Source organism: Geotrypetes seraphini, chromosome 13, assembly GCF_902459505.1.
Source record: "Geotrypetes seraphini chromosome 13, aGeoSer1.1, whole genome shotgun sequence".
NCBI lineage: Eukaryota > Metazoa > Chordata > Amphibia > Gymnophiona > Dermophiidae > Geotrypetes > Geotrypetes seraphini.
This window is the reverse complement of record NC_047096.1, coordinates 33,342,647-33,370,507: the sequence shown is the minus strand read 5'-3', so window position 1 is coordinate 33,370,507 and position 27,861 is coordinate 33,342,647. Positions and strand designations below refer to the sequence as shown.

At 43.4% G+C, this 27,861-nt stretch overlaps 2 protein-coding genes across 2 annotated transcripts in view; one reads left to right on the top strand and one right to left on the bottom strand.

Annotated features, from left to right (window-relative positions):
* The window catches only part of PIH1D2 (PIH1 domain containing 2), a 155,175-nt gene extending 132,019 nt beyond the window's left edge, over nucleotides 1–23,156 (bottom strand). The window contains exon 1 of the mRNA XM_033918578.1: nucleotides 23,075–23,156. The gene's annotated coding sequence lies outside the window, so the exon portion shown is untranslated. The remainder of the gene's footprint in view (nucleotides 1–23,074) is intronic.
* Nucleotides 1–27,861, top strand: part of LOC117347592 — a 51,039-nt gene that overhangs the window by 18,168 nt on the left and 5,010 nt on the right. The window contains exons 4-6 of the mRNA XM_033918707.1: nucleotides 4,588–5,045; nucleotides 14,355–14,397; nucleotides 19,352–19,837. Of these exons, the coding sequence (XP_033774598.1) occupies nucleotides 4,588–5,045; nucleotides 14,355–14,397; nucleotides 19,352–19,837 (987 nt within the window). The remainder of the gene's footprint in view (nucleotides 1–4,587; nucleotides 5,046–14,354; nucleotides 14,398–19,351; nucleotides 19,838–27,861) is intronic.

Below are 27,861 nucleotides of genomic sequence, written 5' to 3'. Positions count from 1 at the left end.
TCTATAAATAATTTCATTCTTTCCGAAAGAATGGCAGCTGCTTATATATATGAGGGGTGCTTACCGAAAGTACCCCGTGATTTTTCCCCAAAAAAACTCCATAATAGAACCCAAAGCTTGAACTTAAAATAAAGGGTTGGGTACAGGTCACCACTACCCAGTGAGTATTAAAGAACAGAAAAAATTCAGAAATACTCACAAAATATTGGTGATATCATCTGCCCATCGCGGACGTGCCCCCAACTGAAAAGGATTCAGGTCCCAATTCCTGCCCCATACTTTCTCTGTCTCTGTCATTTGCAAGTCAGGTACCTGGGGACACATCTTAAAGACCAGAAACCATCTTTCAAATATGTCCGTCTTTTATTATGAGTTTCACATATTTATACGAATCAGGTTTGCCAGCATGTGATGGCATGTGACGTAAGGTCACATGAAACTTTAAACACATCAGCATTTTTCCTAGCTAGAGATTGAAGTCCAAAAGGTAAGAAAAAGCCTTGACCAGCAGAGCTTCTTAACTAAAGCTGTCTGTAAATACGGCTTAACAAAACAATTGAATTCACTTCACTACAACTCTGTTTAAACATTACCTGTCTTCAAAGAAGGGAAAGATAAACAGGGCCTACCTTTGCATCTTTAAACAACATATGCCTAAGGACACTTACTAAAGTTCTGATACGTGTCCCTTCAGGAAGTGTGTGGAAAAACTTGTCATTTCTACTTTTTTTTTTTTTTTTTTTGGTATGTGTGTATGTGTGTGGGGTGGGGGTGGGGGGGTCATTTTAGATAAATGGGGTTTGGACAAAAGATGGCTGGATATGAATGTCGGCGTTTCTGTTATCTGTCCTTAACCCCGCTGTTACACTCACAAAGAGCAGAGTTATAATTCCATTTTTTATAATATAAATGTAGACAAAGATAGGAAGTTGAGGGGGCAGTCAGCTTGAAACTGAAACTTATTCACTTCACTATAAAAGCCCAGAAACATATTCCCTCTCTGCCACATGGATCGACCTGCATTCCTGGTGAGTTTTACTTTGTTTTAATTTGAAAAGAAATATTTTCCACTTACATATTCATAAATGTAATTTCACCCACCTTTCTACTCATTTCTGTATGTCATGTCACGTCGTATGTCTCTGTTTTATCCCCTGAAAATTTTTTTAAAAAATTGTAACCTTGTACACCGCTTAAACAGCTATTATAAGAAGTATATCAAATTTTAATACACTTGGAAACTTATTCATACTTCAAAAGCACGTACCACATATTACTATCTCTCAGAAAGCAGGAGAAAGACTGGCTTTTCTCTCATGCCTCTCACAAAGAAGAATTAACAGCAGCTGCACATACTGTAGCAGGATTTGCTTGTCCACTCCTACGCTAGCTGTGATCGTATTCATTCACCTATCTGACTTTACGTACAACTTTCTTGCTGCTAAAATTATTATTTTTTTTTTTCCTTAAAAAATTTGATAGGGCAATATCTTCTTCAATAAATCTGCATTGGATACCTTTTTAGGCACATATTATTTTTAAGTTAGATTGTTTGCTGTTTAACCCCCATTCCCTTTTACAAAACTGCGAAAGCGTTTTTTAGCAGCGGCCGGCGCGCTGAATGCTCTGCACAGCTCCCGACACTCATAGAGTTCCTATGAGGTTGGGAGCAGTGCAGAACACTCAACACGCCGGCTGGTGCTAAAAAACGCTTTTGTGGTTTTATAAAAGGGGGGGGGGGGTAAATTATTTGGTGGTACTTGTCCAAAATATCTAATAGGTTTGTTTTCACCCTAACATTTCATGAGCACATTCTTCTAGGTTACTCTTCTTTCCATCTTTTTCTGCAATACAATACATCTTTGGAAAAATCTGTCATATACCAGACGGTGCAGATTTAGAGCTCTTTTCCGTCTGCATTGAAAATGTCATCTTTTCATTTGAACTTTCAAAAAGAGTTAAAAACATATTTATTTAGGAAACATCTATTACTATAAATTTCTGTTCCTTTTCTTTTGAATTGTACTGTAGAATTTTGTCATCCACTTTGAACCTTTGTTGGGAGCAAGTAGAATATAAATGTCATATCATATCATATTTTCTAACTCCTGCTGTTACTCCATCTTTTCTGTTTATGTGTTCCACTTCTGTTTACACCCTATGTTATCTATTAAGATGTTTTATTGTGTATTGTGTTGACATTTTAAATAGCATACTACGTCATATCATGTACTGTTATTTGAATATTTTTGCTGCTGAAATTGTCTCTCGCCTATATTCAGATTGTTCCTGCTATGTATGAGGGGGTTGCTGATAGGTTGCAACACAACCAACCAACTTCCTAAATTCTGAGAGTTATTTTGCCACTGTAGCTGAAAAGAGTGTCATCTTATTTCATTAAGTGTCAATTTGCAGAAATGAAATTCCGTGTTTTGACATTACTTCAGATCTTTGAACCATATCCAGGTCATTCTCTTCTTGGTTGGGTTGAGAACTTTTCAGCACCCCCTCATAGTGGGAAGAGTTTCAGTGTCTGGTAACCAGAGCTGAGGTTTGTGATGTCATAATGCCTCATTCTACCAATAAGAGCCAGCGTCATTAGTGATGTCACAATGGCTTCATTGTCCTATACTTGGCTCAATTTTAGGGGGTGGGGGTGCTGAAAAGTTCTCAGCCCAACCAACCAACTTCCTAAATTCTGAGAATTATTTTGTCACTGTGGCTGAAAAACAGTGTCATCTTATTTCATTAAGTGCCAATTTGCAGAAATGAAATTCTGTGTTTTGACATTGCTTCAGATCATTGAGCCATATCCATGTCATTCTCTTCTTGGTTGGGCTGAGAGCCTTTCAGCATCCCCTCAAACTGCCTCGACATTATTTTTTTTATTTTTAAAGTGGTAAATAAATCCTAACAGTTTAATGGTTTACAGTTTTATATTCTGCTTCCAATAAAACATACTTAATATAAAATCATAAACACCCCAAAAATGATATAACAGTAATTCCATACCTCCTATCATCCTACTCACCCTACCAAAGGAGTCCTCCCAACCAAAAAAACAAAAGTATAGACCTGTCACTGGTCATCACTTATCCTGCTCTATACCATTAGGCAGTCAAGTATTGGGAATAAATGTAATTTCCTTGACCCTTGAGATCTTGTGTCTTTCATGCATTTTTTTTTTTTTTGTTTTTACACAAAACATGTACTTTAAAAGTGATACTGCTCCTGTTGCAATAGTTTTACCACAAGGCTGCAAGAAAGAAAAGTATGGTAGAGCAGCTTGTACAAATGGCTTATTTCTAAAAAAGATAAAAATCTTGACTAGATCAATAAGTTTGAGGGTCTGAGTTAGACCTCTTAAGTTGTTTAGTAGAATATTTAAGAGCCTTTTTACTTAAGTGTTAAGCTCTAATGTGCCTTTAGGCTGTCACAAAATGCATTAAAAGATCTTCCCTCCCTGGCGCTGTAAAGGTGAAAAGAGGGGCAACAGACTAGAGTTAATAACCAAAATATAACCTACATAATAAATTAATTAGTGAAAAGGCAGGTCCTCAGTCAACACAGCAGCCCCTAGGCGAGCTGCCACAATAATAACCCAAAAAGCGTATCCACTGTGCAACATCCCAGGACCTTGCCCTAATTTAGTGTATATCAGTGTTAATAATGAGTGCACAATAAAAACGTGATATATAAAAGTCCTGCCGTGTATAGTTCCTGAGGAAGGGGGGTCACTACCTTTGAAACGGAGCCCCTTGGACTGTTTACTTTCTACATGCAGTTTACGGAAACTCTAATTGAGGATTTGCTTTCCCGCGTTTTCTGTCGCTGCAGCAGATAAGTATTTTTGCCTTTCCGGCACAGGCGTCATTGCAGATTTTGGTTGCTGATTCCCTGCTCTTTAAAGGAGTGGGGCGAGAGACTTTTATGTACTAGCAGCAGGGTTTTATAGAGTGTGGCGACGTGGTTAAAGCTGCTCCTTGTGACCCTGGGCAAGTCACTTAATCCCCCCATTGCCCCAGGTACATTAGACAGATTGTGAGCCCACCAGGAGAGATGGGGAAGAATGCTTGAGTACCTGAATGAATTCATGTAAAACCATTCTGAGCTCCCTTGGGAGAACAGTATAGAAAATTGAATAAATAACTGATGTGGTGGGGTAGTTTTCAGTAAAGGGGTTACATGATTAAATTTTTGTGCATCTTTTTTCTAGCAGTATTTTGTATTATTTGTAGTCATTGCATGTCCTTTCTCCTGAGGCTATTGTTACCACTGGGAATATTTAACAAAAGGATCTGCCTTTGGCAGAGAGGTTTGTAAAAAAAAAAAAATAAATAAAATAAAATAAACTGGGGAACCTGTAAGCATCCTGACATGGGCATCCTAAATCCTACCTCATCCTCCTATGTAAAATGGGGCTTCATGCATACAAAAATACCACGATTTTAGAGAACGTTGTCCATTTATGTCTCTTTTATTTTATGAAAGACATTCAAAGGAGCGTCATCCAGAATTTCCAATCAAACCATGTGGGCCGAAGAGGACTCGCCCTACTTTATAGAAGCTTGTCTGGAGAGCTATGAGCAACCCACTGATGGAAAGATCTACATAATGTTTCATGGCACCACTGTTAATGCTGCAATATCAATCATTGAGAATGGATTCAGTCAGTCAAATGACGGCATGCTGGGGCGAGGGGTCTATGTCAGCAGAGATATAGAGAAAGCTAAAAGATACCCCTTGGATAAACCGCATGAAAGTGTGGTATTGAAGTTAAGAGTTAATGTAGGTAAAGTTAAAAAGATAGACAGACAACGTCACCCCCTGCAGAAGACCTGGCATGATCAGGGTTATGATACCGCCTGGGTTCCTCCTGGTTGTGGGATGGTACCTAGTGGGTTAGAAGAAGATTGTGTCTGGGACCCCCGCAGGATAAAAGTTGTCGATGTTGTCATTGCTCCTGCCTTATGCCTACCATTGCTAAAATTTAAGGCTACTAAAGATTGGACGTATTTACGACCTGATGAAACCTGTGTACTTCAGTGACAGAGTACTAATTTCAGTAAAACTGGGGTTCTGAACAGTGGCGTAGTAAGGGGAGGCGAGGAGGGCAGTCCGTCCCAGGCGCCATGTTGGTGGGGGCACTGGCACCCCTCTTCCTCTCCGCCCTGCCTCTTCCCATTCCTCCCCTCCCTGCGTGCACCCCTCTTCCCTTCCCCAATACTTCTAGTTAAAGTTGTGGTTCGCGGTGGTCAACAACGTGCTCTTCACGACCTCATCGGCTCTCCTTCTGATGTCACTTCCGGGTGCCGCGCATAGGAAGAGATGTTAGAGGGAGAGCCAACGGGGTTCTGAGGAGCACATTGTTGACCACCGCAAGCAACAACTTCAATTAGAGCAGGGGTGTCAAAGTCCCTCCTCGAGGGCCGTAATCCAGTCGGGCTTTCACGGTTTCCCTAATGAATACACACACGAACACCCCACCATTACTATACCTAAACATTTTACAACTCTCTTCATCAACCTACTATTCATCTACCATGAGCTCTAAATTTCTCCTGGAAACTTCCAGTCTAACAATTGTAACTTGATACATTCCTGATTCTATGTACTGTAATATTCCTGAAATTGTCCAGTCTCTTAATTTGTAATCCGCTTAGAACCGCAAGGCACAAGCGGAATAGAAATCTGTAATGTAATGTAATGAATATGCATGAGATCTATTTGCATGCATTGCTTTCATTGTATGCTAATAGATCTTCCTTGGGGAAATCCTGAAAACCCGACTGGATTGCGGCCTTTGAGGAGGGTCTTTGATACCCCTGAACTAGAGGTACGGGGGAAGGGAAGGGGTGGAGATGAGGGTGGGGGAGGGGCACCACCGCCCCAGGTGCCTCTCACCCTCGCTACGCCACTGGTTCTGAATGTATGTTTGCAATGTGCCTGAAGGGGTAGGAGCCCATATACTATTTCGCTGACCTACCCTCCCCAGCTCCAGACTGATTTAAACATGTTAGCTGGACTTATCTTCTGTAATTCAAGCAAAGAAATGTCCCTGTTGTCTTCTTTCCTGCCAACTAATAAAAATCTGTCATAAAGAGCATTGAACATGCTTGTTCTTATCTTGTACAGAGATTTCTCTTTGGATATAATTGTTGTATGTATGTAAATATATTTGTTTAAATATGTAGATGTAGATGTACTTAAAAAGCCGACATGGCACAAATGATGTCATTTAGCAGTAGTTAATTTAAATCTAAAAGCAGCTTCTGCAGTGGTTTTTAATCACTTAATTCAATTGTCTAAGGTGTGTTAACTTTTTACATATTGATACTAGCATTTTATAGATGCTGAGTTGGAATAAAGGAAGGGGGAAATGGAAGGGAATGGGAATTTAAGGACATAAGAATTACCATACTGGAACAGACCAAAGGTCCATCAAGCCCAGTATCCTGGTTCCAACAGTGGCCAACCCAGGTGCAAAGTATCTGGCAGAAACCCAAAGAGTAACAACATTCCAGAGCTGAGATTGTGATGTCATAATGCCTCCTTCCACCCATGCCTAAGAGACAAACTCATCAGTGATGTCACAATGGCTTGATTGTCCTATACTTGACTCACGTAAGAACATAAGAATTGGCCATACTGGGACAGACCGAAGGTCCATCAAGCCTAGTATCTTGTTTCCAACAGTGCCCAATCCAGGTCCCAAGCACCTAGCTAGATCCCAAGTAGTAAAACAGATTCTATGCTGCTTATCCTAGGAATAAGCAGTGGATTTCCCCTATAGACTTCTCTTTTAGGAAATGATCCAAACCTTTTTTAAACTCTGCCTTTTTGTGGCTTTGGCATTTTAAAGCTGACATTCAAAGTGATGGGCACTGGAGGATTAGGTGACTTGCCCAGGGTCATATAGAGCAGCACTGGGATTCAGTGGCGTATCTAGGGTATGTGGCACCCGGGGCCCATCATTTTTTGACACCCCCCCATGTAAAAATATATTTTTTGTAATGACCATGAAACAGAATAAATGGTCAGAATAGAAACAGGCAGTGAAAATTTTCTTTTATTGAACCTCATATATGTAACCAGTATTCCAAACATAACATAACATAACATAACATAACATAACATAAATTATGTCTGAATTGTCATGACATCAGAAGTACATATGGAATAGTTGCAGGTGATGCTTGGGACACTTCTGATTGTGTTAGTTTGGTTTTATGTGTTTTTTGAATAGAAGGGTTTTTATTTCTTTTTTGAAGGTTTTGTAGTCTGTGATCGAGGTCAATAGGTTGTAGAGTTGGGGGTCGAGTGTTGCAGCTCGAATGGCTAGGAGGTTGTCGATCAGATTTTTCTTTTGACGTTTTTGGTTGGAGGGTGTGTGAATGGTGCGTAAGTTCTCCTATGTCTGGTTGAGGTGGATTGAATTATTTAGTTGAAGAAATTAGTTACCCCCCATTCCACACACATTAATTCTCTTCCATTTTTGTTCCCATTATATGTTCCCATTCTGATAAGTTCCCAGAAAAAAAACATTAAAATAAAAAGTGAAAACAAAGGCCCCTACAGATGAGAACATAACATAAGAATAGCCTAACTGGGTCAGACCAATGATACATCATGCCCAGTAGCCCATTCTCATGGTAGCCAATCCAGGTCACTAGTACCTGGTCAAAACCCAAAGAGTAGCAACATTCCATGCTACCGATCCAGGGCAAGCAGATGCTTCCCCCATGTCTTAATAACAGACTATGGACTTTTCCTCCAGGAATTTGTCCAAATCTTTCTTAAAACCATAAGAAACGCCCTCACCGGATCAGATCGAGGTCCATCTAGTCCGGTGATCCGCACACGCGGCGGCCCATTTAGGTACTCCTTTTTGGAGACCTGGATTTACCATATCCCTCAATATGATATGCAAGAAGGTGTGCATCCAACTTGCGTTTGAATCCCAGAACAGTAGTCTCCTTCACAACCTCCTCCGGGAGTGCATTCCAAGCACCCACCACGCGCTGTGTGAAACAGAATTTCCTGACATTTGTTCTAAACCTGCTGCCACTCAGTTTCAGTCTATGTCCTCTTGTCCTCGTCACATCAGAATATTTAAGTAATGCTTCTTTTTGGTCTATTTTATCAAATCCTTTTAATATTTTAAAAGTCTCTATCAAATCCCCTCTTAGTCTTCTCTTCTCAAGGGTAAACAGCCCCAGCTTCCTGAGTCGATCTTTGTAGGTCAAATTTTCCATTCCTTTGATAAGTTTCGTGGCTCGCCTTTGCACCTTTTCCAGCAGAGTTATATCTTTTTTAAGGTATGGAGACCAGTGTTGGACACAGTATTCTAAGTGCGGTCGGACCATTGTTCTATAAAGTGGCATTATGACCTCTTCCGTTCTACTCGTAATCCCCTTCTTAATTATGCCCAACATCCTGTTCGCTTTCTTCGCCGCTGCCGCACATTGTGCCGATGGTTTTAGGGTACTGTCAATCAGTACCCCCAAATCCCTTTCCTGCTTGCTTTTTGCTAACTTCACCCCCAACATCCTGTACTCATGTTCCTTGTTTTTCTTTCCTAGATGCATCACCTTGCATTTGTTTATATTAAAGTTCATCTGCCACTTTATCGCCCACGTTTCCAGCTTGTTCAGATCTTTCTGGAGGTCCTCGCAGTCCCTTTGAGAGCCAATCACCCGACATAGTTTTGTATCATCTGCAAACTTAATTATATTGCATGTTGTATCCTCTTCCAGGTCGTTTATAAAAATATTGAACAAGATAGGCCCAAGAACCGAGCCCTGGGGCACGCCGCTAGTCACTTTCTCCCAGTCCGAGAATTTCCCATTTATGCTAACCCGTTGCCTTCTGTTTTCCAGCCATTTGTCGATCCATCTGTGTACTTCTCCTCCAATTCCATGGCTTATTAGTTTCTTCATAAGCCTTGCATGAGGGACTTTGTCAAACGCTTTCTGAAAGTCCAAGTAAATTATATCCACTGGTTTTCCACCATCCATTTGTTTGTTCACTTTCTCGAAGAATTGAAGTAAGTTTGTCAAACATGATTTCCCTTTCCTGAAACCGTGTTGACTATCCCTTATTAGATTGTGGTCTTCCAAGTGTTGTACAATGTTCTCTTTGATTAGTGTTTCAATTATTTTCCCTGGAACCGATGTGAGGCTCACAGGTCGGTAGTTTCCTGGATCCCCTCTTGATCCTTTTTTGAAAATTGGGATGACATTAGCTATCCTCCAGTCTTCTGGTATTTGTCCAGTTCTAATTGACATGTTAGCCACTCTTAGTAATAGATCGCCAATTTCCTCCTTGAGTTCCTTTAAAACTCTCGGGTGAATTCCATCCGGTCCAGGGGATTTGTCGCTTTTTAGTTTGTCAATCTGGGAGTAAATCCTGTCCAGCGTCACCTTCACTGTTGTTAGGCTTTCCTCTGTGGCCCCGGTGAATATCTTCCCTGTGTCCGGCATTATTGAAGTGTCCTCATTTGTGAAGACTGAGGCAAAGAATGTATTTAACCTGTCGGCAACCTGTTTATCCTCTTTAATTGACCCTTTCTTTCCATGATCGTCGAGAGGTCCTACCGCCTCTCTTGCTGGTTTCTTTCCCTTTATATATCTAAAAAAGGGCTTGTAGTTTTTGTCTTCCTGCGCTATCTTCTCCTCATAGACTTTTTTGGCGTCTCTTACCACTTTATGACACCTTTTTTGGTCAATTTTGTGACAGTTCCAGGCTTCCATCGTTTTTTCTCGTTTCCATTTTTTAAACGAGTTCCTCTTCTCCCTCACTGCGTCTTTTACCTCTTTGGATAACCAAGCTGGTTCACCATTTTTCTTTTTACGCCTTCCTTTGCTTTTACCATAACTTCTGGCCACTTCATTTTTAAGCTTAGTTCTTTCCTTCCAAACAGAGACCTTGCTAGATGTCAAATACAGCACAAGGTAACTTCACATGGACTTAGCTGTGCAGGAAATGTGAATCTCCTCATACACCCACCATATAGTGCAAAAATGTGCAAAGGTCTGTTTTTTTCTTTCAATCACTACATAGCCTAATGCCACACAAGCAGCGCTGTTACAAACATATTCTGAAGGTCAATGCTAAGGTTAACAAAGTTTCCTTCCTTGGACCACAAGGAGATACTGACAAACCACTGGAAGAGATCCCAAAACAACTACCCAGGAACAACACTCAAAAACCCACTCAGTGTGTGAACCAGTTGAGTGGAGTGGACTAACTGGGGGCTGGAAATGGGCCCGGAGTTTGCTCAGCAGAATTTCCCAGACCACCTCTTCCTCTCAACACATTGACACGCTGCTGCCACCACCACCACCACTAGGAACACCTCACCGGGTAGGCCAGCAATGCTTAAAAACTTTATAAAACACATTATTATATTTTCTTATAAAGCATATATTTTAACTGAACTCTCTGACATCCTCAGCCTTTCCATTCACAAAAATAGAAGGAAGAAAAGTTCCCATTTCCTGTTGTCTCATGTCTCCGGCCTATACAATATTTTTCTTCTTGCATTATAAAGTACTGAGGATGCCATCTCTCCCCCCCCTACTTTACTTCAGACTGTTTGCGCTGCCGTTGTGTGTGTGTGGGGGGGATGCAACCCCCAACATTATAGAGAAAACTGAACTTTTTCCTAAAAAATCAGGAAAAAGTTAAGTTTACTCTATAATTGAGGGTTCCAACCTCCCCAAACCCCCCCCCCCCAATGGCAGCACAAAGAGTATGAAGTAAACTAGGGGGGTTCCCCACTCACACCCCACATCGGAGCTCTTTAAAAGTCACTTTTTAGGTGGCACGCTGGGGTCTTACGCCGAACTGTCTGCGCTGCAATGTCAGCGCGCTGAAGTCTCGCGCGCGAATGACTATGAACCAGATATGAGTATGTATAAGCATGTATATCTTGCTCAAGAGACATTCCCATGGCTAACAGCATCTCCTCCATATCAACCCCCAGCAATGTACCGGGAAAGGCTTGTTGAAAAAAATATGTTTTGAGCCGCTTCTTAAAACAGATCAAGGACCGCTTCTCTCATATTTGAATGGGAAGAGCATTCCACAAAACAGGAGCCTGATAGATAGATGACTTTTTCTGTGTTGTCACCAGATGAGTGGAACCAACTCCTGGAATCATAAGTATTTTATCTGGGCCCTGACATTGAATATTAGCAAGGTCCAAATATATTCCAGGTCGACCCTGACTCTGCCCCCAGGATGCTGTGGCGGTCAGGCATAATATTCAGTAGCATTAGTTGCCCTTACCTGGGCAGTGCTATTTAACTGAGCTGGAGCATCCCCGGCCCAGTTGAATATTGCTGAATATCTTCCCCAAACATTAGTTTACTGCTTCCCAGGGCTGGTGTGGAGTACTGGAAAATCACCTGTGTGTTTAGGACTGTGTGTTATAATCTGGGGGGGAAGGGGGAATTCCGCCTTCACCACTGTTCTCTGATCCTGCTATATATGCCAACATCTTTAATCCAGCTCTATATTTACACACACCACTTCATCTTAACGGAGACCCTTATTTTAAAATTCCTGCAAGTACTTCTTGATAGTGAGTTTCTCTTTGTCAGTGAGCTTGCAGACCCCTTGGTTAAAGCTCTGTAGGGAGATGGAAAACTTCCATCCTAAAATGACCATAAATATTGCTCACCAACCAAGATGGGCTAATCCATCTCAATCACAGTGGAAAAGGATATTGTAAAGCTAAAAACAGACAGTACTGGTGCTTGGAGAAGTCCAGTTTGAGAAACAGATCTTGAACAAGCAATCAATGTTCTTTGACAGCAGGAAACCATTTAGTTGGGTTTATAGATTTAATCTAAATTCTCTTTTTCCCCCCTTCTAGAGCAGTGGTCACAAACTCAAACCCTTTGCAGGGCCACATTTTGGATTTGCAGGTACTTGGAGGGCCGCAGAAAAAATAGTTAGAGGGGCATAATCAAAAAAAACGTCTAAGTCCCCTTTTGGCCTAAGTCCTTAAACGTTCAAAGCAGAAGCAGGGAAAGTGTCCATAACCAAAACAAACATCCTTGTTTTGATTATGGCCTGCCTCTACTAAACGCCCAGATTACCACTACGTCTAAAAGTACACCCCCAGAACGTCTACACTTTTTGGCCATAATGAGCCAAAAAAACGCCTAAGCCCCAAACGTCCAACAGAAGGGCTTTTAGGTGAAGGCCTAAAAGCTGGATTCTGTAACTGGTGTCTTTCAAAAACAACACTGGTTACAGAACCCCCCCACACACACAATGATCCAGGCAAGAAGGTGCCCAAGCCCTCCTGCCATGTTGAACCGCGACCCCCCCCCCCCCCGACAACATCGGGGCAAGAGGGAGCTCAAGCCCTCTTGCCCCGCCGATTCCCTGACTCCTCGACAATATTGGGGCAAGAGGGAGCCCAAGCCCTCTTGCCCCACCGATTAACATCGGGCCAGGAGAGAGCCCAAGCTCTCCTGGCCCCAGCGACCATCCCCCCGCGACTGGATTGGGCCAGGAGGGAGCCCAAGCCCTCCTGGCCCCAGCAACCCCCTACCCCCCCACTACATTATGGGCAGGATGGATCACAGGCCCTCCTGCCCTCGACGCAAACCCCCTCCTCCAACGACCGCCCCCCTCCAGAACCCCCGATCGTTCCCCCTGCCAACCCGCGACCCCCCCTGGCTGACTCCACGACCCCCCACCCCCTTCCCCGTACCTTTTAAAGTTGGCCGGACGGATGGGTGCCAAACCCGCCCATCCGGCAGGCAGCCAACGCCAGAATGGGCCCAGATTGGCCCAGCCGTACCAAAGCCCCGCCCACAGGTGAGATGAGGCATCTCTCCGGCTGCGATGCTTGCGGTGGAGGGGTAGGCAGGTTGCTGGGGCCGCTGAGCTGATCGCAGCAGCCACAATCAGCTCAGCGGCCCCTTTCTCGGCACTTAGACCTGGTTTGACTTTGTCTAAGTCAAAAAGGTCTAAGTGCCGACTAGGCAACCTGCCTATGGTTTTGGTTATACTTGTTGTACGCCTAGGTGTAGGTCGGCCCACCTCCCGCCCACTGCCCGCCCTTTCCCCTCCTCTAAACACACCTCTTTTCTCTCTGTACATTTAGTGGCAGGGGAAAGGCCTAAGCTGTTTTTAGATACGTCTAAAAACCAGCTTTGGTTATGGGTACTTGGACGATCAAGCTTTAGGACCGTCCAAGTAGCCATTTAGGACACTTTTTAGACGTGTTTTTTTTTTTTAAATTATTATTAACCCCTTAATGTCTTATTAAAGAAATGACAATTTTACAGGAGATAAAACTCTTTATAGTTTATAAATCTTTCCTTTTGGCTAAATCTTAATAATAATATTGTAATTTATAGCTAAAGAGACATATGATCAAGAAACTGTTTTATTTTACTTTTGTGATTATGATAAACACACAAAGGGCCTCAAAATAGCACTTGGCGGGCCGCATGTGGGCCCCGGGCCGTGAGTTTGAGACCACTGTTCTAGAGGATAACAAAATATCTTGGAATGCTGTTTGTATACTGCTGAATGATTTGTGGAACTCAGCAACTGGCAAAGACAGGCAAAGGGAGGAATTGGCCTCTAGTTGCTCCCAGCAGGAGCCTTATCAGTGTATAGCTGGAATGTGACTTGTGGAATGTAGAATGTGAAGAACTTAGTCAAGGACATATATCTAGGGCAGGGTTAGCCAATTCCGGTCCTCGAGAGCCAGGTCAGGTTTTCAGGATATCCACAATGAATATGTTTGAGATGGATTTGCATGCACTGCCTCCTTGAGATGCAAATCTATCTCATGCATATTTATTGTGGATATCCTGAAAACCTGACCTGGCTCCGGCTCTTGAGGACCGGAATTGCCTACCCCTGATCTAGGGTTACCAGATGTCTGGATTTACCCAGACATGTCCTTTATTTAGAGGATTGTCTGGGTATCCGGATGAATTTTGAAAACCAGGCAGTTTGTCCACGCAGGCTTGGAGGCCCTCCAGATGTGGCCCCTAGCTCAGGGAAGGAGAGGAAATTAGGTTTTGAGGGCAGGGCTGGGATGAAATAGAATGGGGCAAGGCTGGGACAGAATGGGGTGGGGGGTCTCAATGATCATCCTTTCTTCAGGGGAGTCTGTGTAATAACTTGTCATTTTTAAATTCTTTTTTTTTTTTTTAATGTTTTAACATTTTTTTGTCTGGGACATTTGAGAAAAATATGTTTTGGACAATAGGTGGATAAGAATGTTTATATTTTTGGTATCTATCGTTAACTCCAGGATGTTGAAGGGGGCAGGCAGATTGAAACGGAAATTTATTCACGTCACTATAAAAGTCCAGACCTTATCCCCTCTGTGCTACACTGATCATCGTGCCTTCACTGGTGAGTTTTACTTTGTTTTTATTTTGAGATTACCTTAAGAAATATTTTCAACTTACAGTACATATCCATAAATTGTTATTCTTTCTTTAAAAGCACATATCAGATATCACTATGTTTACTTTAGGAAGTGAGAAAGAGCCTGGCTCTTCTCCCAGGCCTTTAATGGAAGAAGCATGCAACTTGCAAGTTTCACACAGGAAAAGGACTAACACCAACTGCACATACAGATTGTGAAAAATTGCAGGCGGACCTTAGGAAATTGGAAGACTGGGCGTCCAAATGGCAGATGAAATTTAACGTGGACAAATGCCAAGTGATGCACATTGGGAAGACTAACCTGAATTACAGTTACCATATGCTAGGGTTCACCTTGGGGGTTAGCGCCCAAGAAAAGGATCTGGGAATCATTGTAGACAATACGATGAAACCTTCCGCCCCATGTGCGACGGCGGCCAAAAAAAGTAAACAGGATGCTAGGAATTATTAAAAAAGGAATGGTTAACAAGACTAAGAATGTTATAATGCCCTTGTATCGCTCCATGGTGCAACCTCATCTGGAGTATTGCATTCAATTCTGGTCTCCTTATTTCAAGAAAGATATAGTGGCGCTAGAAAAGGTTCACAGCAGAGTGACCAAGATGGTAAAGGGGATGGAACTCCTCTCGTATGAGGAAAGACTAAAATGGTTAAGGCTCTTTAGCTTGGAAAAGAGACGCCTGAGGGGAGATATGATTGAAGTCTACAAAATCCTGAGTGGAGTAGAACAGGTACAAGTGGATCGATGTTTCACTCTGTTGAAAATTACAAAGACTAGGGGGACACTCGATGAAGTTACAGGGAAATACTTTTAAAACTAATAGGAGGAAATTTCTTTTCACTCAGAGACTAGTTAAGCTCTGGAACGCATTGCCAGAGGTTGTGGTAAGAGCGGATAGAATAACTGTTTTTAAGAAAACTTTGGACAAGTTCCTGGAGAAAAAGTCCATTGTCTGTTATTGAGAAAGACATGAGGGAAGCCAGTGCTTGCACTGGATTGGTAGCATGGAATGTTGCTACTCCTTGGGTTTTGACCAGGTACTAGTGACCTGGATTGGCCACTGTGAGAATGGGCTACTGGGCTTGATGGATCATTGGTCTGACCCATTATGGCTGTTCTTATGAATAATAATAATCAGTTTATATACCGCAAGGCCATAAAGCTCTATGCGGTTTGTGCTCTTATGTGTGCCAAGTATAGGACAATCAAGCCATTGCAACATCACTGATGAGGTTGGCTCTGAGGCACTGTGGAAAGAGGCATTATGACATCACAATCTCAGCTCTGATTTGTTGCTCTCATTGGGGTTCCGGAATCTTGCTATTCTTTGAGATGTTGGAATGTTGCTACTCCTGTTTTTAAGAAAACTTTGGACAAGTTCCTGGAGAAAAAGTCCATTGTCTGTTATTGAGAAAGACATGAGGGAAGCCAGTGCTTGCACTGGATTGGTAGCATGGAATGTTGCTACTCCTTGGGTTTTGACCAGGTACTAGTGACCTGGATTGGCCACCGTGAAAACGGGCTACTGGGCTTGATGGACCATTGGTCTGACCCAGTAAGGCTATTCTTATGTTCTTATAGCAGAACTTACTTTTTCCACTCATTCCCAAGCTGAGATCATATTCATGCAACTATCTGACTCCACATACAACTTTTTTTTTTAAGTTAGCACCCTTATTTTTTAACTCTTGTACTCTATTTTATCTATCTATTATGTTCCACTTCCATTTCCACCCTATGCTATTAAGATGTTTTATTGTGTACCCCGATGACATTGTAATTAACATACTATGCCATTTTAAGGTTACCAGATTTGTTCAAGGAAAAAAAGGCTATGTGGCCCCGCCCCATTCTGCCCCGCATGCATGTGACATCATCACTTCGCACCCGCGCATGCTCGGAGGCCCTCCAGATGTGGCCCGACCTTCTAAAACCCAGACCAACTGCCGGGTTTCGAAAATCCATCTAGACACCTGGACAGTCCTCTTAATAGAGGACATGTCTGGGATTTTCCGGATGTCTGGTAACCCTATGCTGTATACTGTATGCTATTTGAATATTTTTTCAACTAACATTGTTTATTTCCTACGTCCAGATCACTCTTGATGTGCACTACCTTGGGCGAATTTATTCAAAAAGGTGGTAAATTAATCCTAATAAAAAAATAAACACGTAACTGGGGAATGCGATACAGAAAAACACCCTATCAATGCAAAGAATCACTAGTTTTCCTGTCATTTCCTTGACCCTTTGGTGCATTTGATTTTTTTTTACACACAGGGGGGTCTTTTACAAAGCCGTGGTAGCGATGCTGCTGAGGTAAATGCACCAAAGTCCAACGGAATTAAATGGGCTTCAGTTTATTTACCATTGCAGCATCACCACCACAGCTTTGTAAAAGGGGCCCACAATGCATTTTAAAAGTGAATCTCCAGCCTTAGAACTATTGCAATGGGAGCAAGTCAAAATGGAATTGCAAAGCAAATTGTACGAATGGTTTATTTCTAAAGAAAACAATAAATCAATATTGTTGTGATCTATATGTTTAAGGAAAAACATTTTTTTCAGATTTGAGATAGACCTCTTAAGTTGTCTAGTAATATATCCTTTTTTTGGTTAATATTTATAAATATAACTATCCTCAAAATCTGATAGTTGGGATTGAGCGGTTTCGGAGCTAATATGTGCACAGATAGACAAAGAAGGGGATTTTTGATAGGATGCCTTAGTCCGTGTTTGGAGAAAGACGTCCAGCAATCCAGCAGCGAAAATGCTCATTTTCAAAACTGCAAGACGTCTATCCTAAATTAACTTATCTAGATGTTTTGGCCCTTAGTACATCTATCTTTTTTGGCCATTCCCAAATATAAAGATGTCCACATGAAAAATGCAGAAAAGCAAGCTTTCCAGGCAGCCTGCATTCTTAGCAAACTGCTCAGACAGCAGAGCATAGAAATACTGTATTGAATGTCACATAAAAAGTCCCTGGTACAGATATCCCTATAACCTGCTTATATTGCATGGTGAGCCCTACAAAATCCACCCAAAGCTTATTGTACCCACTTGTGTACCACAATAGCCCATTCTTATAAAATCATAAGCATAAGAACATAAGAATAGCCTTACTGGGTCATACTAATGGTCCATTAAGTCCAGTAGACCATTCTCACAGTGGCCAATCCAGGTCACTAGTACCTGGCCAAAACCCAAGGAGTAGCAATATTCCATGCTACCAATCCAGGGAAAAAAGTAGCTTCCCTCATGTCTTTTTCAAAAATGGACTATTGACTTTTCCTCCAGGAACTTGTCCAAACCTTTCTTAAAACCAGCTACGCTATCCGCTCTTATCACAACTTCTGGAAATGCCTTCCAGAGCTTAACTATTCTCTGAGTGAAAAAAATTTCCTTCTATTGGTTTTAAAAGTATTTCCCTGTAACTTCATTGAGTGTCCCCCTAGTCTTTGTAATTTTTAACGGAGTGAAAAATCAATCCATTTGTACATGTGAATCAGAATTAACATGTATTTACAGTGAAGTTACACAAAGATGACCATAGATGATTTAGAAGTTTGTAGTTTTTTGAAATTTGTGATTATATTGTAAGTCACTTTCATGAATCAGCTCCCAGATGTGGTCTCCCATCATGTTCTCATTATATTGTCCTTGGTAGCGGCGTTCGAAGTCCTTTATATTCTGGTGGAAGTGCTCACCATGCTCCTCTGAGTATGCTCCCATGTTCTCTTTGAAAGTCTCAAGATGAAGCATCAAAAACATGGACTCTGAGAGACATCCTACAGCCCATTTTACTCTGATTCTTCACCAGATTGTCAATCAACTTCACATAGTTTTTGGCCTTGGGATTGCCCAGAAAACCTTGAACCACTGCGACAAAGCTGTTCCAAGTCACTGTTTCCTTCCTAGTTAGCTTCTTGGGAAATTCCTTAAAGTCCAGGATCTTGTTATCTGTGGTCCAACGAAGACACCAGCTTTGACCTTTACCTCAGACAGATTACGTAGGGAACATATCTTGAAGTTACTTGAATGCTGTTGACTCCTTATCTAGGGTTCTGGCATTTGTTTCATTGGGCCTAATTAGATTTGCAGTGGTGGCAACAGCACTTTCTGGGGGTCCACCAGTGGTTCCCATTTGATCTTGTTTCTCCTCACAGAGAACTCGGTCTGCTATAGCCAGCCCCACCTTTGCTATTGAACCTTTGTGTCCTTGGAAACCCATTAGGAACCCATTTTGAAGTCTCTGATGACCTCCCAGCTGTACTCATTATACTTCAAGGCACCTAGTAAGGTCTTGATGCTGTGTAATCCTACTGCACCTTAGTAAAAGGGCCCCTAGGTTTACTCGGCTTGCAATCAATCTGGAATGTTCTGCAAAAAATGTAAATTTCAAAATATCAAAGTCTTGGTCACAAAAGCAACGTTTGAGGGGAATGATGGCCATTTTCTCTCTACTTTTGTGGCATAGGCAATTAAAAAAAACATAGGGCTCCTTTTATCAAGCTGCACTAGCGGTTTAATGCGCATAATACTGCGCGCTAAACCGCCAGACGCACTAGCCACTAACGCCTCCCTTGAGCAGGCGATAGTTTTTAGGCCAACGTTAACCTCGCTAGCGCGGCTTGATAAAAGGAGCCCATAGTTATCAATGCTTAACCATATAATAATGATGCCACTCTTTTTTGAATGTATAGATCTGTGAAATGGCTGTTACCACTGGGAACATTTCACAAAAGGATCTACAGAGGCTTTTGTAAAATTTCTTGGGTAATTGCAGCTGTCCTGACCTAATGTCTCAATTCTTACCTCATCCTCCTATGTAAAACGGGGCTTGATGCGTACAAATGTACTAGATTGTGGTTTTAGAGACCGTTGTCCATTTATGTCTCTTTTATTTTATGAAAGAGATTCAAAGGAACGTCATCCAGAACTTCCAATCAAACCATGTGGGCCGAAGAGAACTCACCCTACTTTATAGAAGCTTGTCTGGAGAGCTATGAGCAACCCACTGATGGAAAGATCTACATAATGTTCCATGGCACCACTGCTGCTGCTGCTGCTTCAATCGTTCAGAATGGATTCACACAATCAAATGATGGCATGCTGGGGCGAGGGGTCTATGTCAGCAGAGATATAGAGAAAGCTAAAAGATACCCCTTGAATAATTCCCATGATAATGTGGTATTGAAGCTAAGAGTTAATGTAGGTAGAGTGAAAAAAATAGACAGACAGGGTCACCCGCTGCAGAAAACTTGGCATGATCATCGTTATGATACCGCCTGGGTTCCCCCTGGTTGTGGGATGGTATCTAGTGGATTAGAGGAAGACTGTGTCTGGGACCCCAACAGGATAAAAGTTGTTGATATTATTATTCCACCTAAAATCCAGCCAATTATAATGCCTCTGTTTAATCCATTGGATGTAATTGGTATAGGAATAAACCATTTATTCAAGTGACAAGAATACTAACTTCAGCAAAACTAGGGCTCTGAACAGATGCTCTAAGGAGAATGTATGTTTGCAATGTGTAAGAATGAGGAGGAGCACAGAAACTTTTTCCCAGACCTTCCCTCTCCAACCCCAGACTGCATAAAACCCATGTCATGCTCCATCCTTGGCAGTATTCAAATCCAAGCTAAAGGCCCACTTTTTTGAAACTCTTAAGAGTCTTAACTCCCACTCACTGCTGTCAGATACCTATACGCACTGTATCATTTCCTCTACCATAATCGCCACACCCCTGTAATGTCCTGTCTAAATTAGATTGTAAGCTCTTCTGAGCAGGGACTGTCTATTATATGTTAAATTGTACAGTGCTGTGCACGCCTTTTCAGCACTATAGAAATAATAAATAGTAGTAGTAAGCTGGAATTATGAGTTAGCTTCTCTAATTCAAGAAAGCAAAGAAATGTCCTTGTTTTCTTCTTTCCTGCCAATTAATAAAAATCTGTCTGAATAATCTTTGAACATGCATCTTCTTATCTTTTGTAGAGGTTTCTGCCCTTTAGAAATAGTTTTAAATATATAGTTATATTTGTTTATACTGTATATGTAGTTATATAATACGCTGAGAACTGTTTCTCTGAGTAAAACTCTCCTGTGGATTAGTTTTTGTATTGATCTCCCCCTGTGTGGAATATAGGGTGCAAACGGGGCAATTGCCCTGGATCCCCATGATACAGAGGTCCCTGAACTTGCCTGAAGCTCAAGGAGATGGAGCCTGCTGATGGCTTTGGGGACCTGTCGTAAATTTCTGCCAGTGCTCCAGTAGGCTTAACCCAGGCCCTGGAAAAATATCCCTGTTGAATTATTTAAGGAACAGCTGCCAACTGGTATCATCATTGCGCTGACACAAAAGAGCCTTAAGTAATTACAGTGTTAGGTAATGTCGTAGACTTGATTTCTACGTTGTAATGCTACTATTATATACTTAAAAGCTTTGGGCCACGGGATTTTGATAATTACATTCAACAATCATGAAAAGCCTCCCTTGCCAGAACAATCCTGTAAAACACGGATTCTCCAGTCCTTACACTATGCACCGAGCATGCAGACAAAATCAAAATGCACTGGAAGAGCCAAGAGGATATTTGTTGATTCTTGAAGGATCAGTGAGATGCTGCAGTTTTTCTTCTGAAGTGGTATTCACTATTATTTTACTTTACTTCACAAGACTGAGGTCAACATATCTTCCACAATATGAGCAAACTTATAAACATAACCAATATGCAAAATTAAAATCAAATAAAATCCTGAGTGGAGTAGAACAGCAAGTGGATCGATTTTTCACTCTGTCAAAAATTACAAAGACTAGGGGGACACTCGAAGTTACAGGGAAATACTTTTAAAACCAATTGGAGGACATTTTTTTTTTTCCACGCAGAAAATAGTTAAGCTCTGGAACGTGTTGCCAGAGGATGTGGTAAGAGCGGACAGCATAGCTGGTTTTAAGAAAGGTTTGGAGAAGTTCCTGGAGGAAAAGTCCATAGCCTGTTATTGAGAAAGACAGGGGGGAAGTCACTGCATGCCCTGGATCGGTAGCATGGAATATTTCTACTCCTTGGGGATTCCGCATGGAACGTTGCACTCTTTGGGGTTCCAGAATCTTGCTTACTCTGAGATAATGGAATGTTGCTACTCCTTGGGTTTTAGCCAGGGACTAGGGACCTGGATTGGCCACTGTGAGAACGGGCTACTGGGCTTGATGGACTATTGGGCTATTCTTATGTTCTTAACCATCCTATGAGCTTTCACTAATGAATATAAAGAGATAAGAAATGTAATGTGAAGCAATAATATATAGTAACAAAGAAACAGTAACATAAATAAAATCATCGTAACGAACTTTGACACAAATCGAATGAAACTAGCAGATCTCCCTCCCCCTCCCCTGTCCCTTCCCAGCAGCATGCAGCTAAAACGGCTCCCTTAGTTCTTTGCTGGAGTTATTTTTAAATTTAAAGCTGCTGTGGCAGCTCCTCTCACGATCCCCGCCTGTGTCGGAAGCCTTCTCCGACGCAGGTGCGGCTCGTGAGAGGAGCTGCAGCGGCGGCTTTGAACTTAAAAATAACTTTGCCCAGGGAGGCCAGACGTGTTCATGCGCACTCCTACCTGCCACGGACCTTAACTTCGGCCAGGGAGTGTAAGGGAGCCGGCCAGACGCACGCATGCGCACTCCTACCTGCCACGGACTTACGGATCACGGATCACACAGGTAGGAGTGCGCATGTGCGCTTAGGATTTTATTATATAAGATGGCCAGTGGCGCAGCAAGGGAAGTGTGTGTGTGTGTGGGGGGGGGGGGGGCGTCCGCCATGCGGTCTTCCTCAGGGCGCTGGAACCCCTCCTCCTCTCAGCCCCATTCCCACTCCTCCCCCTGCCGCGCGCGCATCTCTTCCCTTCTCCTGTACCTTTTTAATTTTGGCGCGAGCAGACACGAACTTGCTGCCCGCGTCGACTTCGGCGCTCTCTCTGATGTCACTTCCGGGACCCGCATCTAGAAAGTGATATTAGAGTGCCGAAGCTGATGCAGGGAACAAGCTCGTGGCTACTTGCGCTGATGTTAAAAAGGTTTGGGGAAATGGTGTGTGCATATAGCGGAGGGGGGGGAGGAGAGGGAAGCCGCTCACCCTTGCTACGCTACTGTCTATGGCCAAAAATATTCTCCTTCCCTCTGAACTTTAACTTGTGACACACAGACTGTAAAGGATTTCCTTCTAAAGCAGGGGTGTCTAAGTCCCTCCTCGAAGGCTGCAATCCAGTCTGGTTTTCAGGATTTCCCCAATGAATATGCATGAGATCTATTAGCATACAACAAAAGCAGTGCATGCAAATAGATCTCGTGCATATCCATTGGGAAAATCCTGAAAACCCGACTGGATTGCGGCCCTTGAGAAGGGACTTCGAGACCCCTGCTCTAAAGAGTGAGCTTACTAGAGTAACAGCAAAAGTGTTAGGCACAGAAGAAAAGAGCAAAAGCAAAAAAAGGGCACTGGAGCCCAGAACGACTTTAAGATTGAAAAATGGGCCCTCCACTATTGAAAAGGTATGAGCCAACATGAAAAAGACAAAAGGCCAGATTCTACAAATGGCGCCTAACTTGGAAGCGCCTAGAAAAGTGGCACCTACCGCACGTTCTCAAGTCGGGCATATTCTCCCCACATTTGCTGCAGGTTTTGTGCACATAAAATCTGCGGCAATTAGCTTCTTGCTTGCCACAGTTACGCTTTGCAGTAGAAGTTCCTGCGCTCAGACATCCCTGCATTGCGCCTTTCTGCATCACCCCCTAAGGGAAGCAATAGTGAAAACCTATAATAATAACAATTTATTTATATACTGCAAAAAACGTGAAGTTCTATGCGGTTTACATCATTTAAAATATTTCATTTAGTGTACAATAAAAGTTGATGAGAATTAAAAACAATGGGAAAAACTCTAAAAGATCTTATTGCCTAATAAATAGGGTAGTGGTGAATGGCACCCCCTCCGAAACGACGGAGGTGATCAGTGGAGTGCCACAGGGCTCCGTCCTGGGCCCGATCCTGTTCAACATCTACATATGGGACTTGGCAGAAGGGCTCCGAGGTAAAATAACATTATTCGCCGATGACGCCAAACTAAGCAATGTAGTGGCCAAGAGTACAACAGACAAAAATTCAATGCCCGACAACATGATGTACGACCTACTACTACTGGAGCGCTGGTCTAGGTCCTGGCAACTCAGCTTCAATGCCAAAAAATGCAAAGTCATGCACCTGGGCAGCCAAAATCCATGCAAGACTTACACCCTAAATGGCGAGATCCTAACAAGAACTGGAGCAGAACGTGACCTAGGGATGATCGTCGGTGAGGACATGAAGGCTGCCAATCAAGTGGAGCAAGCTTCCTCCAAAGCAAGGCAAATCATAGGTTGCATACGCAGGAGTTTCGTCAGCCGTAAGCCTGAAGTCATTATGCCATTGTATAGATCCATGGTGAGACCACACCTGGAGTACTGTGTGCAATTCTGGAGGTCGCATTACCGAAAGGATGTGCTGAGACTAGAGTCGGTCCAGAGAATGGCCACCCAGATGATCGCGGGTCTCAAGGATCTCCCGTACGAGGAAAGGCTGGATAAATTACAGCTCTACTCACTCGAGGAACGCAGAGAGAGGGGAGACATGATCGAAAAGTTCAAGTATCTCACGGGCCGCATCGAAGTGGAAGAAGATATCTTCCTTCTCAAGGGTCCCACGGCAACCAGGGGGCACCCGTGGAAAATCAGGGGAGGGAAACTGCACGGTGACACCAGGAAATTCTTTTTCACTGAAAGAGTGGTTGACCGCTGGAATAGTCTTCCACATCAGGTCACTGAGGCCAGCAGAGTGCCTGATTTTAAGGCCAAATGGGATAGACACGTGGGATCTATTCACTGAGTTAGGTGGGGGAGGGTCATTGCGGTGGGCAGACTAGATGGGCCGTGGCCCTTATCTGCCGTCTATTTCTATGTTTCTATGACCATCTAAATGCTTCACAAACAAATATGTTTTTAGATGTTTTCTAAATTCCCCATAAATTTCGGTAAGAAGAAGCAGTTGATCTAAGGGCTCCTTTTACGAAGCCACTTTAGCGGCTTTATCGCACACACCTTTTTAGCGTGCGCTAACCCCCGCGCTAGCCCAAAAACTACCGCCTGCGCAAGAGGAGGCGGTAGCGGCTAGCGCGGCCAGCAAATTAGCGCGCGCGTTAAACCACTCACGCGGCTTCGTAAAAGGAGCCCTAAATCTTCGCCCCATGCTGCTGCCTGATATGAAAGAAGATGCTGGTGATGGTTTCTAAGTCTGCATCCTTTGACAGGCGGAAGAACAAAGGGCGCCTTTTACGAAGCCGCTTTAGCGTGTGCGACTTTTAATCACATGCGCTAGCATGCGCCTGCTCAAGAGGAGGCGGTAGCGGCTAGTGCGGCCGGTGGTTTAGCACGCGTTAAACCGCTAACACAGCTTCGTAAAAGGAGCCCAAAATTCAAATGTGAACTTCTCTTATATCTATATGTACTGCGAACGATTTACAATGTTTTCTGTAAATTGGGAAAATTCTGTAATTGGGAAAATATAGGGATGCCGCCACAGTGACCACCAGTGTTTCACCCAAATTTTCAATTGGATGAAGTCTTTTAGGGCTCCTTTTATCAGGCCGCGGTAGCGGGGTTAACGCGCGTGACTTTTCATCACGCGTTAACCCCTGCACTGGCCAAAAACTACCATCTGCTCAAGAGGAGGCGGTAGTGGCTAGTGCGGCCAGCAAATTAGCGCACGCTATTATGTGTGTTAAACCGCTAACGCAGCTTCGTAAAAGGAGCCCTAAATCTTCGCCCCATGCTGCTGCCCGATACGAAAGAAGATGCTGGTGATGCTTTTTAAGTCTGTATCCTTTGAAAGGCGGAAAAACAAAGGGCGCCTTTTAGTAAGCTGCATTAGCGGCTTTAGCGCGTGCGACTTTTAATCACATGCTAACCTCTGCGCTAGCCGATAAACTACCGCCTGCTCAAGAGGAGGCGGTAGTGGCTAGCGCGGCCGGCGGTTTAGCGTGTGTGAAACCGCTAGCGCGGCTTGATAAAAGGAGCTCTAAAAGACTTCATCCAATTGAAAATTTGGGTGAAACACTGGTGGTCACTGTGGCGGCATCCCCACATTTTTTACATTACATTACATTAGGGACTTCTATTCCGCCTATACCTTGCAGTTCAAGGCGGATTACAAAAGAGCTCACTGGACATTTCCAGTGAAGTTACAATAGTTTTGGTTTTGTTTTTTGGTTACAAGGGAGGAGAGGTACCTGGATTAATTCCGGAAGAACTTGCAAATTGGATATTACATTGACTGTACGTTACTGTGTGATATAACAAATAGATTACAGTTAAGAGTACAAATAAGATTTCGTTACATTTCAGGGATCTGAATACTTGGTTGGTGTTTTGGGGAGGAAGAGATCAGTGAGGGAGATCGGGCGTGCACACTGCTGGCACTTCTTAAAACCGGCTTGCGGGGGCATGAAGGGGAATACAGCCTCCGCAAAATCGAACCCCGAGGCCTGTATAATGGCAACAGGCCCCGCCGGGGCAAAAACGAAAAAAGGGGTAAAAAAATCAAAAGTTTTTTTTTTTTTTTTTTTTTAAATCAAAGAAAAAAGAAACCCGAAGGTAAAAATAAAGAAAAAGTAGAAAAAATTCGCGAGCGGGAAGGCAAAAAGTGAGTTCAACGGCCGTTGAAAAAACACACGCGTCTTCTTCGCTCCGCGGAAACGAAGAAACTGAGGACCACGCACTCCTCCGTCGGGCGGGAAGGCACTCGCGCACGCGCGGTGCGGCCAACTAGAACTTTCTAGTAAAAAGGTCCGTACCGAGGGCTCCGTCGGTGACGTCACCCATGCGTAAAGAATATGCTGCCTGCTTGTCCTGGGATAACTGTGTGATATAACAAATACAGATTACAGTTAAGAGTACAAATAAGATTTCGTTACATTTCAGGGATCTGAATACTTGGTTGGTGTTTTGGGGAGGAAGAGATTATTTAAGTGGAGGTTTTGGGGGAGAATTTATCTAGGAGGAGTGTTTCACCCAAATTTTCAATTGAAGTCTTTTAGGGCGGGAAGGGGTAAAACGTGGACCTCACGGACCCGACGGACCTTGCGGATCTAAACCCGCACGTCCTTAAAAATCTGAGGTCCGTGCCGCTTGTAGTTAGTTTCTGGCTCTGACAGACCTCGGTGACAATTTAGCGTTGACGGATCCGTCTCAGCATAGGGAGGGGAAAGTATTAGGATCCGTCAGCGCTACAATGTCATCGAGGTCTGTCAGAGCCAGAGACTAGTGCTAGTGCTGGAGCGGCTCTAAAACGAATCCTTTAAACTGGTTTCCTACAGCCCCAGTAAATCGGCTCCGACAGACCTCGATGACATTGTAGCGGCTGACGGATCCTAATACTTTCCCCTCCCTATGCTGAGACGGATCCGTCAGCGCTAAATTGTCACCGAGGTCTGTCAGAGCCAGAAACTAACTACAAGCGGCACGGACCTCAGATTTTTAAGGACGTGCGGGTTTAGATCCGCGAGGTCCGTCAGGTCCGCGTTTTACCCCTTCCCTTTTAGGGCTCCTTTTATCAAGCTGCGCTAGCGGGGGTTAACGCGCGTGACTTTTCATCACACGTAAAACCCCTGCGCTGGCCAAAAACTACCGCCTGCTCAAGAGGAGCCGTAGCGGCTAGCGCGGCCGGCGGTTTAGCATGCGTTAAACCGCTAGCGTGGCTTGATAAAAGGAGCCCTTAGACTCGAAGCCCCAGGGGGAAAAAAAAAATGTAGATCAGGAATCCCATCATTATCTGGGCTGCTATGCATAAATCACCAAAGATTTCAGGTTTGACTATAGATGCCAAGAAGTTTCATTTCACCGAGAGCAGGCGGTTGTATTAGTGAGTTTACAGGAAATGGAACAGCTCCTGTTATTCGAGAGAATGAAAGTAAAAGTTCAAACGCATTTCAGCTAGAGCCGCAGCACGGACGAGAAAAGTCCTGGGCAGGGGGAAAACCATTTCTTCCCGAAAACATCGGAGCTGTAAGTTGAAAAATTCCGTTTAAACCCCAGCGAGACTAACAACGTACGAACGTCGAACCTTAAGTGGGACCGAACTCCGGACTCACCCAGCGTTGCCTAAGGGGCCTGTTGTACAAAGGGGCGCGGTAACGCCCCGAAGCCCATAGAGAGATTTAAAGGGCCGCGGCTTTGTGAAACAGGCTGTAAGTCTTACGCAAATGGCGATCGGGAAAGATCAGATCGGCTTTCATCACGTTCGAACTCGGGCTAACAAGTCAGTGGACGCAGCCATGTTGGATCCGTCCGTAGAGCTAATGATTAAAGCTACTCGGGCCCAAAGGGGTAGGAC